The sequence below is a fragment of the Phoenix dactylifera genome, unplaced genomic scaffold (genome assembly GCF_009389715.1).
Source record: "Phoenix dactylifera cultivar Barhee BC4 unplaced genomic scaffold, palm_55x_up_171113_PBpolish2nd_filt_p 000547F, whole genome shotgun sequence".
Taxonomy (NCBI): domain Eukaryota; kingdom Viridiplantae; phylum Streptophyta; class Magnoliopsida; order Arecales; family Arecaceae; genus Phoenix; species Phoenix dactylifera.
Genome location: NW_024067956.1, coordinates 18,193 through 30,963, shown reverse-complemented (window position 1 = coordinate 30,963; position 12,771 = coordinate 18,193). Strand labels below are relative to the sequence as shown.

At 38.0% G+C, this 12,771-nt stretch overlaps 1 protein-coding gene across 1 annotated transcript; it reads right to left on the bottom strand.

Moving 5' to 3' along the window:
• Positions 1–4,969: 4,969 nt before the first annotated feature.
• On the bottom strand, positions 4,970–5,617 carry LOC113462109 (nucleolar protein 56-like). The gene is made up of 2 exons (XM_026802030.2): positions 5,325–5,617; positions 4,970–5,245 (listed from the first exon to the last, which is right to left on the bottom strand). The coding sequence occupies exons 1-2, from the start codon at positions 5,532–5,534 to the stop codon at positions 5,168–5,170; spliced, it is 288 nt and encodes a 95-aa protein (XP_026657831.1). The 5' UTR covers positions 5,535–5,617; the 3' UTR covers positions 4,970–5,167.
• Between the last annotated feature and the right edge of the window lie 7,154 nt (positions 5,618–12,771).

The following is a 12,771-nucleotide window of genomic DNA, read 5'->3' as shown; positions in this document are numbered from 1 at the left end:
GATTGCATGGATGTTGGAAAGAAATCTTAGATGATGGATAAGGATGCGGCTGGTTTGGATTCGAGAGAGGATATGATGGGCTGGACGCTGAACAAGAGAGACATTAGATTTAGTTGAGAGGAAGTGATGGGGATGTGTGGAAAATGTGGACGTGGGAAGCACAAGAGATTCGGGAAGATGAAGCTAAGGAGGGATTTGCGGGAAGAAAAGCAGGGGAGTCTCTTGAGAACGGTGGATACGGCTGCTGGCTTGTTTGAAGATTTTAACGTGGTTTGGCTGAGAACTTGGTTGGAGTGTGGGATTTTAGTTGAACGAGATGTGAGGAGTGGATGGAGCTTTGGGATTCGTGCAAATATGATGGTATGCTTTGAGATCTGAGAGACAAATAATTGAAGGGATTTTATTGTTTTTGAGATTAAAATAGGAGAATTGGATCATGTGGAAAAAGAGTTGGAACGAGTGGAAAGAAATTTAGGTGAACTTGTGAAGAATCAGAAATTAATGGGAAGCACTGGGTTCTGGAGAAGAGTTCTTGGAGTCGACTCTGGAGGATGTAAAATTGTGAAATGATGCAGTGTTAGTTTAGGCTTTATTTTTGTTGAGCTTGACTCGACCTGCATACATTAGGCTCAATTAATAAATAATTAAATCAAACTCGAATTAATTTATTAAAATGCAATGATGAGGGTAACACATCTTTCATAGTTAACTTTACAAAATATGTGCATTAAAATAATGATAAGTGCTATGAATAAGATATTAATTTGTACATTATTTAGCACTTATCAGGGTTCCATACCTAGCTAGCAGTAGGTATGGGTGCAAGTTGACCTAACTTGATTAGAACTTTTCTAATTGATTTAGGTCCAAACTGTGCGAACCCGAACTTAACAATTAGAACCCTTTCTAATTGGTGACCGAATTAAACTCTTTAATCCGATCAAACCTACATGACAAGATTGACGTCTAGCAACGTATCATGTCTATCCGGAAGATATGGAATTTGGTAAAATACCAAATATACCCTTCAGTGGCAAGTTACCGTGTAATTCAATCCTTCAATCAAGCTACATCCCAAATATGTATACAAGTATTAATTTATGTCAAACTCAATTACATATTCATGTCTTTCTCAATCTTCTAATGATAATTCGAATAATGAAATATTGGAAACTCTTTCTAATTTTCATTCTACTTTAATCAAAGATTTTCTGAATTATCATATGATTAGAGTAAGTAGGATGCGGTCTTTTCTTACTAGAAGTGATTGATTCCTTGTTGATCTACTCATAATCTTCATACACAATTCATCATGTCCAGAAGACCCTGTACACAACTTATTGTCATGAATGAGTGTAAACTAAAATATTGATTCATGTGTACAAGATACCATGGTGATCTTAGGTCAAAGGATCAGTTGTACAACTCTCACTAAGAGAATCATCTTTTGACATATAAGTAAGACTTCATAAGATATTCTCTTGGCAGGTCAATTCAGTGAACTCATTCCTCTAATGAGCACCCACATCTTTGTATTAATGTCCTCACACAAGTGATTGTGAGATAAATCACCCTCTGCATTGAGCATACATAAGATGTGCCAGTCTTTCTGGTAGCATTGATCTCCGACTCAATGTACCAACAACTGAAAATTTCTTAGATTAGGATTTTAGGGTTTTACGTCTCACTGGCATGATCTCATCATAATCCTAAAACCATTGCCCTAATCTATGGGATTCATCACAGGCATAAGATGCAGCAAATGATGAAATATAATGCCTTTTATTTATAATCAAAATGTCATGTACATAATTTGGAAAAACAAAAGAAACCCTATCGTAATACAGATTGTGGTTGGCTTTTAGGACACTATTCTTTCACTACACAATGCAAGGAGGAACATAAAGCAAGATGCACAAAGGAACACATTGCAAATACAAGCAAGTATAGTGGTTCGGTGCACTCCAAAGCACCTACGTCCACTCTCCAAGCGGTCTCTTGGAAATTCACTATAATCCCACGGATTACAATTGGATTGTTTTACCGGGATCACAATCCAAAAATCTAATAGTTGGTTTTATGGAATCTCCAACAAGAACCTAACCGTTGGTTTTACAGACTCACCAATAAACCTACACCATTGGTTTTATGGGTTCACCAACAAACCTTGCAAGAGGAATAAGAGAATTAAAGTATAAAGCTCCTTGATGAGCAAATGAAACAAATATATGCAAATAGAAGAGAAAAGAAAATAGTTATCGCTTTGAGAATGCTTATATTTTCTTGCTGAGATTGCTTCACTCTTTAATGGGTTGGTTGAGCACTTGAAGGCACTTGAAATCTGCTCAACAATCTTTTTTTGGACTTTAAATGAAGCAATGAATGGAACTCTCTAGAATTTTCTCTTCTTCTTAAATGCTCACTTAATTTCCACAAAGATGTGTTGCCCTAATGAATAGTGGCTCTTAAATACTTCTCCAACCTCCAAAAGTTAATTTTTAGCCGTTGGATTGAAGAACTAGTCATTTATAGCCATTAGAGCCTCAAAAAGTACATCTGCAGAACTAGCCATTATGCGGTCAGTCATGCTTAGGTCGACTCGAATTTTGCTGGGGTCAACTCGAGTATGGCTAGGGTCGACTTGAGCTACAGTAGGGTCGTCTCTAATTGAAAATTCCAGATAGCAATTTTCTGTTAGAATTAGTTGGGGTCGACACGAGTACTGTGCCTGTTTTTCTGAGGTCGACCTGAGGCCTGTGCCAAGCTTGCCAAAGTGTGCCAAATGTATCAGAGTCAGCTTCAAAATTCTTGGGTTTGACTCTAATCCTAATTTTCTGCATCTTAAGGTTAGATTTGCACATGAAACCAATAAAAGACATTGCAAATAGTTTATTTTCATTTAGGATGCTCGGTACATACAAGTTTCATCTCTTTAATTAAGACAAAGATAGAATTGTCCTTTAATAAGGTAACTTGACTCTTAACTTTTGTCAAACTGAAATTTAGGTTTTTCCTCAAGTTCTTCTACTAAATTTATCTTTAGATGAGTTATTGAAAGTGTATCAAGAATGTATCGAGAATGTAGAGTATATCAAGAATGTATCGTTTCTTTTTTTCTTAAGTGTTTATATACTTGATCAATTGAGTTAATGACATAAGTACTACCATATGACCTCAATAGCTTTGTAAACATCAAAATCACACTAGGGTCATCAATCTCTCCCTTTTTGATGATTACAAAATATTGAGTATATGCAAATTGTCATTCATCTAAAAAGTTAGATTTAGCATTCATAAAATATTCTTGATTCAAGAGTATCAAGATAGTATCAAGGTAGTCTAATTAAAGACCATATCATATAGCATGGGTTGAACGAAAAACTCCCTCTATCTTATCTACATAGGTGCCAAAAGAATTTCAGCTTTGCTCCCCCTTACTCTTGTGTATCGTTAAAGTTAGATTTCCAAAAATATGTATTCAAAAAAGAGTTTAAGGTTATGTATCGAGGCAACGCAAATCTCTATGATTATGTGCCAAATGCTTATTTATCATGCCTTGTTATGTGTCTAGACATATGTATCATGACTTCACATGTATCAAGACTTATGTATCGTGAATTTTCATATATCATGAGTTATGTATCATGAACCCTCATATATCAAGAATTTAAATTTCAGACCTTCTTTTTGTCTTATCTCCCCCTTAAGTATATAAGATTTGCCTCTTTGATTTTTAAGGGTTAATACTCGTGTTTTCTTCCTTGTTCTCATATTTTCTCTCCTATTCATTCTTTATTATAGAATTTACTTATAGTTTATCTCTCACATTTTCTCCCCCTTTTTGTTATCATCAAAAAGAAATAATAATAAATGAAAGGGATAGGATTGTAATGAACATCACACAGATCATAACTCAAGAAGAAACATTGCATTTCATTTATGCCAAAAGTACAATGTTTCACTATAAGAAAATACATATTCAGCGACTAAGATTCTAGTCGCCGAATAACCATATTTGGTCGCCGAAACCGTTTCGCGACTAGCATACCCTTCGTCGCCGAACCCTAGTCACTGAAAGGTTTTAGCGACCAATATTGTGTGGTCACCTAAGGTACACCAACAACGACCAACATTTGGTTGCCGAAGAAAATTATCAGCGACCAAATCTGTTGTCGCTAATTTTAACAGCGACCAAATAGTTGGTCGTTGAAGGTTTGTCTTCCGCTACCAAAAAAATGGTCGCTGAATGTCTATCTTCCTCCACCAATAGTTTAGTCGCAGAATGTATTTGAATGCATTGGCAACAAACATTTTTTGGTGGCAGAAAGTATTAACCTGTATTTAATTAACAATTCAAATTATAAGCTTAATATTTATTTTTGGGCTCGTTCCAAATTATGTACAACCAACACAGCCTATCCAATATCCATATTGCACAATACATTTACTCATCCAAATAGAAGTATACACAATGTTGGAGAATCCTATCATTCATTATAAATATCATCATCTATAAGTCTAAAGTCAAGCATACCTATTAACCATACATCACAATGTTTCATCCATACCATATGTTAAGGTGATAATCATCACCAAACACATTAAAATGTAAATTAAAAATTCCAAAAATATCTGATCTTGCTATTCATCCAAGTGCCTGCCTATACATCTCCTCTGATGTTAATTGCACACCGAATTGGGAAGATTCTTTTCGCAAGCTCAACATCTTTGACTGTCCATGCAAAGGTAACAACAGAATTAAATATATATAACCTTGCAAAAGTAGAAACTGATTTAAATAATTATTGAGATTTTAGATACCTACATGTTTCATGGCGCAAATAGGATCAATTCACTCTTTGTTCTTCTTGGTATGAGTTTTCTTATAGAATTCTGGAAATTCAAGATTTTCAGAACTATTAAATTCCGGCTGCAAAGTGTAATTTAGATTAGCATATAGCTACTACAAAATAAGAAAACTAGAATAACTGTCAGATCTACTTGCATAAAAGGATTCCAAAAATATACTTGCAGCAAACTAGAATAAAAAATCTACTTGCAGCAAATTGTCTATCTTACAATAGCCAAAACTATCCCATAGATTGTTTCACAGGCAGTTCACTAAAAATATAACCAGTACATACTCAAAAACATATTACCGATATAGTCATTGTTGCAACAAATGATCGAGATCCTGAACAATGATTGTACTCAAACCCAGCTGAGCCTTCTCCAAGTCTGATGGCTATAACCACAAAGACAAAATAAACAGATCAACATCATCTTTACATGAAAACTACTCAATCAGGTGACAAAAATCCAACCTTTAAGTCTTTAATGAACCTATCAAAGTGCAACCTGACACCATGAAGGAGCTCGAGAACAAACTCATTGCTCTGGCAAGGAATCTCGGTCACTTCGAAGATCTGAGACCCAACCTTGGGCTCTGCAACGCCGAGGCTGAACTTAGCCTTCTTCCCCTCTTTTGGTTTCGGGAGGTTGATTTCCAAGAATTTCCTCAACGCATCGGTCATGAGCCCTAGAAGCCCGCAACAAAATCGAATAAATTTATAACTTCGAACCCCAAATGGGCAGTAGATGGGGGGGAAGGTAGGGTTCGGAGCTCACCTTCGGAGATGGCGTTGCATTGGTTCAGGGCATCGAGGGTGGAGGAGAAAGGGTGGAAGGCGACGAGCTTGACCACCTTGCCAAAGCACGTGAGGTCGAGGACCGAGTTCCGGACGGCCTCGGTGTTCTGGCCGATCTCGTCAAGGCCATACGCGTGAAGAGGGTGTAGCCGGAGGCAGATTCAAAGAGGAGGTAGAGCGCCATCGCCCGGCGGAGCGAGGCTTTGACGAGGAGAAGTTTGGAATTCTAGGGTTTCTCCTCCCTCACTCCTCTGGTTTTCAGCTAGGGTTTTGGAGGCGCGAGGAAGGAGAAGTGGAGGTAGGGTTTTGAGGAGAAAGGGGAAGGAGCTAGGTTTTTACGGGCCTCAGTTCTCCTCCCAGTGTTCCGCCAGGAATCTTTAACTCGATCAAGAAGGGGGTGGGGGGGGGGGGTTAGGGATCGCCGGGGGTGGGGGGGAGGGGGGGGGGGGAGCGCGGGGTTTGTGGGGGGGCACGGGTTGAGGGGCGGCTGCAGGGTTTGGGGGAGGGGGTGGGGGTGGGGGGGCGCGGGTTGAGGGGCGGCTTGGGGGGGGGAGCGGCTCGTGAAACCGCTTCGTCGTGCAGGGGGTTTGGGATTTTTGTCGGAAATCGGAAAGTAAAGGCCAACGGGCGTCCCACACAAGCACGTGGCGTCCACCAACACCAACCCTGCCACCCCACCCCACCCCACCCCTTCTTTTTTTTCCTCTTCTTTTTACCTATTTTTCTTTATGGCAGTTTGTCGTGTTCGCATTTTTGCAAAGCAAAAAATGCATAGACTTTTTCTAGACATAAGCATTCCATGGGCGTTGATTCCGTTAAAATATAGGAATTATGACTAGAGACAATCTTGTTGTGTTTTGTGATTTGGGGGGGGGGGGGGTGGTGTTTTGTGATTTGGGTGGGGCGGGACACTTTGTTCCATTTTGGAATTCCCACTTTTTACTTTTTTTTTAATTTATAATTACTCAAAAAATAATATTTTTAATATTTTTAGAATTAGAAATTAAATTTGGTGACGGAAATTTCTGTTAATAATCCGTCACTACCAAAAATAATCTTTTAAAAATTTATAAACACTTGGATTACAATTTTTGTGACGGCTGAATTTGTCACTGTCTGGTTGCAATTTTGGTTACCAGTTTTGTGACAGATACCCCGTCACGACGATGCAGACTAAGTTTTAGGGTCCATCCTACCCGCGCATTCTATGACCGGTCTGTCATTAATCTGTTACTAAGCTCATATTACGATGACCAAATTTCTGTCTGTCACTACTCCATCACAAATAGTGACTGATAATGGGCCGTCACTAGTTTTCCGTCACTATACGCTTGTTTTCTGGTAGTGTGTTAAACGACACCGTTTGAAAATAAGCAGTTTTTTTTTGAACTTAGAAATTAGCATCTTACAGGGGCTAGTACAACATCGTTCGATTTTACGGGAACCTTCCACTACCAAAAGTTTGGTCACTAAAAAAACTTAAACTTTCTGCCCAATTTTTTTATTGAAAAAAGGCGCCATTCGTAAAAGTTTTCCTAGACTAAATTTTTTTTAGTCGCTGGAGGTGAACCTTTAAGGACTAAAATTTAGCCGCCAAAAGTTTTACCTCCAGCCCGCGCGAAATATTGGACTTATGCCAACTTGGTATTGCTTTTCCGCGACCAAATATGCATTTAGTCGGTGTAGGACAATTATTCAGTAACTAACAAGAATGTTGGTCGCAGATAGCCTTATTTTCAGCGACCAAACTTTAGTCACCAAACATTTTACCTCCACCCCGCCAACTTGGTTTTGAATTTCTGTGACCAAATATGCATTTAGTCGGTGTAGGACAATCATTCAGTAACTAACAAGGATGTTGGTCGCAAATAGCTTATTTGCAGCGACCGCTATTCATTTAGTCGCCGAAAGTGGTCGCTGAAAGTGTATTTTCTTGTTGTGTTTTAGAGAAGAAATACAAATAACCACAAAGAGTAAATACAAGTCAAAACAAATACGAAATCTAGGAGACACTTTAAGAACATACTTCATGATAATGCTTTAGAGTTAATCAGCTTATTTCAATCTAAACTGATTTATATTCAATTCAAAATATAAAGCATTATAAGCATATACTCAGATATTTCTTCTCCTTTTTGACAACATCAAAAATATTACAAAATAATGAAACATTAAGCACAAATCAACATTTCATTCAATGCATGTCAAATTATTGCAAGAATATGAATCACATAACTCAAGACAATAATGTCAGGATAAGATAATGACTATAGACCAAAGCCAATTAAGATAGTTTCATATCAAATCAGAGCAAATTATGATAAGATCATATAAAATTTGATGATGTTAACATTCTTTTAAAGTTCGTTTACCTCTCTTTCAAATAGAGTAAACCTAAAATAATTTCAGAGATAACAAATATCATCAAAATCAAGGATGAAAAATTTGGCTTTAAGAATAAGATATTTGATATACGAGCCAGAAGAGATTTCTAAATATAGATTCCGAAGATAGTTTTCAAATCAAGTGTAGATGGAATCTTTTTCAAGTTATTTCGAGGAGTATCAAGAATGATATTCAAAAAAAGCACGAATGAAAATCCAACCTCCTTTTTTTTTTTTGAAAGATCTATAATAACATATGAAATCTTTTTCATTTAATTTTTTTTAATATACTAAGTATATAGCAACATGAGAGCAATCTAATTAATTTTCAGAGTATAGTATAAGAACAGATAAAGATCAAAACTTATATACTCGAAAAAAAACATAAGATCATGCTGATGTTGGAAATTGTATCCTAAATGTCAATCGTCAGCATGTTGATGATTGAATTTTGTAAATAAATTGACAAATTAGTAAAGTGTTATTTGGCATTATTCATCATTTTATCTTTAAATGAACTCTTGTATGATGAAGTCCTTAGGACTTATGTTATGATAAAGAAGGATTTATATTTGAGTCTTTAAACTGGTTCGCGACCAAATGATATATTGTTACTGGGACGACAGCATTATCGAGATTAGGTCGTTGTGTGACATATACGTTGGTTGTCCTCTTAACAAAGGAATGTGGAGACACTGGTATGACACACAGATGAAGTGTAGTAGTAATTTCATTGAACGTGACCAATTTCGGAACGCTCTACTGTCAAGAGATATTCCGAGTGGATATGGATATAAGTTTGGCCCTCTGACCTGAGACCGCAACATGTGACTAGCAAGCAACTCCCTGTACTTTGGTACTGGACTATCTGAAATTCTAATTTAGTGACGGAAGGTCACCGGGTGCAGTCAATACTTACGTAGTCAGTTGTGAGTCAAGATGGAATTGACCCCTCCTAAAAATAGGAGATAATGTCTTGTGATTAATTTAGCAAAACCTTAGCTAGAGTAATCCCAGTGAGGAGTTACGGGATATCTAAAGTTAATCACATAATGGATATATTAATTATAGGGTTGACAGTGAGCTCTAAGTCATCCTGGTATTAGAAGTCAAAGGGATTAAATTATACAGTAACCATAGTCCAGGGTTCTAGAATATTTGCTTCGCATATATTCAGCCTATCCGGACATCGGGTACCATTGCTAGATGATCACATCGATTAGTGTAGGAAGTCGTTCCTATACTACTGGCTTAGGTTTGAACCTATGAGGTCACATGCATCGAAGATTCCTAATTGATCAAGAAGGCTGATGAATGATTAAGAATCATTCAGAGATAATTTGGTCAATTCGATTGGCAAATTATCTTATAAAATAATTAAAATAATTATCGAAGGATTAATTAGTAATTAAATTGCTAATAAACTCAATTGGATTGAGTAATTAGACTAAGGATGAGCCAAATTGAATTAGATTCAATTTTGGGCTTAATCAAGATTTTTGATCTGATTGGATTAGGTCTGAATCAAGAGGACTTAGGTTGACCAAATTAAATTAGATTAAATTTGTGCTTAATTAGGAATTGACCTAATTGGATTAGGTTCAACCCATGGTAATTGGATTATTCTAATTGTTAGGATTTAATTAAATTAAATGGGTTTGATCTGAAACTGTTCGGATCATGAAATCCACTTGTCACATATCCATGCATGGCGCCATAAATTGATTTTTAATATGATTAAAAATTAATTTAATTTATTTAATAGTGCCATGGGACACTTGGCAACATCAGGGACCTCTTTCATCATCAGATGGGGTGACATGGAGAGATAAATTCATGAAAAAAATTGGATAAGATCAAATTCTCTCTCTTCATGGCATATGTCATCCTTATCTTTATCTCACTTCTAATTAAGCTTGAATTTTGAATTTAATCACCATAAAATCACCACGTGACCCTCTAATCTGATTGGGGGCATGAGAATTTCAAAATTGATAGAGGAAAGTGGCAACATGATGAATGGTTTAGATTAGATCAAGCTTCATCATGTAATGGCGCATGAACTTAAATTTTGAATTCAAAATTCAAAATCCCACAAAATCCTCCCCAAATATGGGATGGTTGGCATGAAGTTAGAGGGGATAGCAACATTAAAAGGACTTCCATCATCTGGTGGTCGAATTCAAGGAAAAAAGAGAGAAAAAGAAGGAAAAAAAGGAGAAAGAAAAGAGAGGAACCCTAGTTCATGCATGGAAAAATTCTGCATTCAATCTAGCCGACTTCTTCCTCCTCTAAGTCCATCACGCCATTAGGTTTAGGGGTCCCTGATAAGAGTCTTTAGATCAGATCTAAGTCCTCTTCAATCCCTCTAAACCTTTCCTCCAAGTTCTTCCAAGAAGGCGGATCAAAAGTTGATAGCGTTGGAAAGATCAAATTTCAGCCTCAAGAAATTCTGCGCAAGCTAGCACTTTCACAGGATTGGATCTCTCCAGGAACTTCGCGTGTACTTCTCGTAGAGGCCATTCATGTTTGTAGCTACGAAGTCAAAGATTAGATCCACAACTTTCATCCATCATAAAAGGTATTAATCCAGCATTAATCATTTATTATGGTGTCAAGATCTAGGTCCGATTCTCCGAGGTTTTACTGATAAGTGCTAAATAATGAAGAAATTTATCTATTTTACATAGCACTTACTATTATTTTTATGCACATATTTCAAATTTAACATAAGAAAACTCATTCTCTTTCATCATTGCATTTTAGTAAATTATTAGAAGTAATTCAAGTTTGATTAATTTTATTGGTCATGTCCAATCTATGCAGGTCGAATCTAATATATGCAGGACGAGTCAAACTCATTTCGGATGATCCCTGAACCCGAATAACACGCACCCTATGAATCAGACCCTCTCAGATTTCTGATTCAGCCCAACTCATCTATTCCTTTCACATCCAATCGAGTTCAATCGTTTATGTTCTAATATTCTCCCACGTTGAACATGTATCATGGATCAGCTTTCATGTGCAATCAACCATTCAAATCTTCCTTCTCTTCACACACTCACCCATCAAAAACAAGTCTCACCACTTCCCAATTTCCTCTTCGATATATGGCTATCCCAAGCTCTCCCATTTCCTCCCCATGTCCGAATCTAAACCCCCTCAAGGATTCAAACCAATATCCTATGGATCAACCATCATCCAAATGGACATGTTCCCAGCCGATCGCCATGCCTCACGATTCTATTCTTCCCGCACAGCACAGCCAACCGTGACCAAACTCCCATGTCCAAGGAACAAATCTAATCCCGTTTGCAACTAGCCATCTCCCAAGAAACCTCCTTCCGATCCCTTCTTCATCCAAACTCCCAGCCACGTTCTTCCCTTCCACATCCAAAGCTTCCACGTCATCCTCCCCTATTCTACGACATTCAAAGAATAGAGTCGCGGGATGAACCCAAATCCCAGCATCTTCCCCGCATCTGCGATTCAAGGGATCAGCTCCCAGTGCCTTCCGCGTTCGGGTACTTCGTGATCATCCTTATCCCAGCATCATCTTCCTAGATCTTATCCCATTCGGAACAAAATTCCATCGCCCATGGATTAAGCCCATCCTCGCCGCATCTTCAACCGCTTGCATCCTTATCCCTTCTTAGGAACAACCAATTCATCCTCATCCTTCCCAGCATCTTCCTAACCTCCCAACTCCACGCTCCCATGCTCATCCCGAATTTCTTCCTCATATCTCGTTCGGATTGATTGCGCTCCAGCTCCCCTTTTTTAGAACAACTTCATCCCAAACCTCCCAGCTATCAGCCGAGATTCTCCCAGCAACAAAACAGCATCCTCATCCTCTTCCCATCGTATCTTCACAACGTCTCCGTCTCCAGCTTTCCGTGAGCCAATCCACATCTTTCCCTCTGGTCCCCAGCATCCGCATCAAATCTTCGCTGGATCTCCTGTTACAGCAAAACAAAACCTGAGCTTATCTTCACGGGTTGTTCAAGCCATCGGGACTAGAGCCAGCATCTACAACGCCTTCGAAGATCAAGCAACAAATCCTCAGCTCCATCCAGCTTCGATCCATCCTTATCTCCATGGGAAATACGGAAGAGGAGAGATGAAGTTTGCAGCCTATAAAAGGGCCAGGCGTGAACAGAGGAGGCAATCCTTTCTCACCCATTCTTTCTCACCAATCTTGACTCATTCGAGTCATTTCAATTAGTCTGGGAATTGCCACGGGAGAGGGGAGAATCTAGGAAGGGAGAAGGAAGACATGGGAGCCCGCTGTTGTGCTGCTGCTACCGTCCACCACTGCATGAAAGCCTGATCTCTTCACTAGGGCTGGATGCAGCCCTAACAAAGGGCCAAGGGTTTTGTATTTTTGATTTATGTTCTTGGAATTGTATAAACTTCTTTGATCTTAGTGAATATTTCTTTAATTCCATATTTGAATTCTGTGATTTTAAGTATGGTGTTTATACAATTGTTCTTCATGATTACTAAGTAAAAATCAGATATTTCATACTTAAGAAAGATGCAATGTGCTGCCACCTTAGATTAGGGTAGACATTGCATGCCAACTAAAGATGGATTATTCCTAAATTACTTTTGTGAATTTTTATCTGAATGCTTATTAGGCTTGTAGCCAATTTGCATGTTAATCCAAGAATAAATTAAAATACAGTTAACCCTTGTTCCGATGTTAGTGGTGAATTTTTTGCCCTAGGTTCTCT

What these genes read in the sequence shown, in the direction of transcription:
- LOC113462109 (XM_026802030.2), bottom strand. Translation starts at nt 5,534, where the DNA reads ATGACCGATGCGTTGAGGAAATTCTTGGAAATCAACCTCCCGAAACCA. An exon ending in GGTTCATTAAAGACTTAAAG is followed by an intron (nt 5,246 to 5,324) that starts GTTGGATTTTTG and finishes TTGTGGTTATAG; the next exon opens with CCATCAGACTTGGAGAAGGC.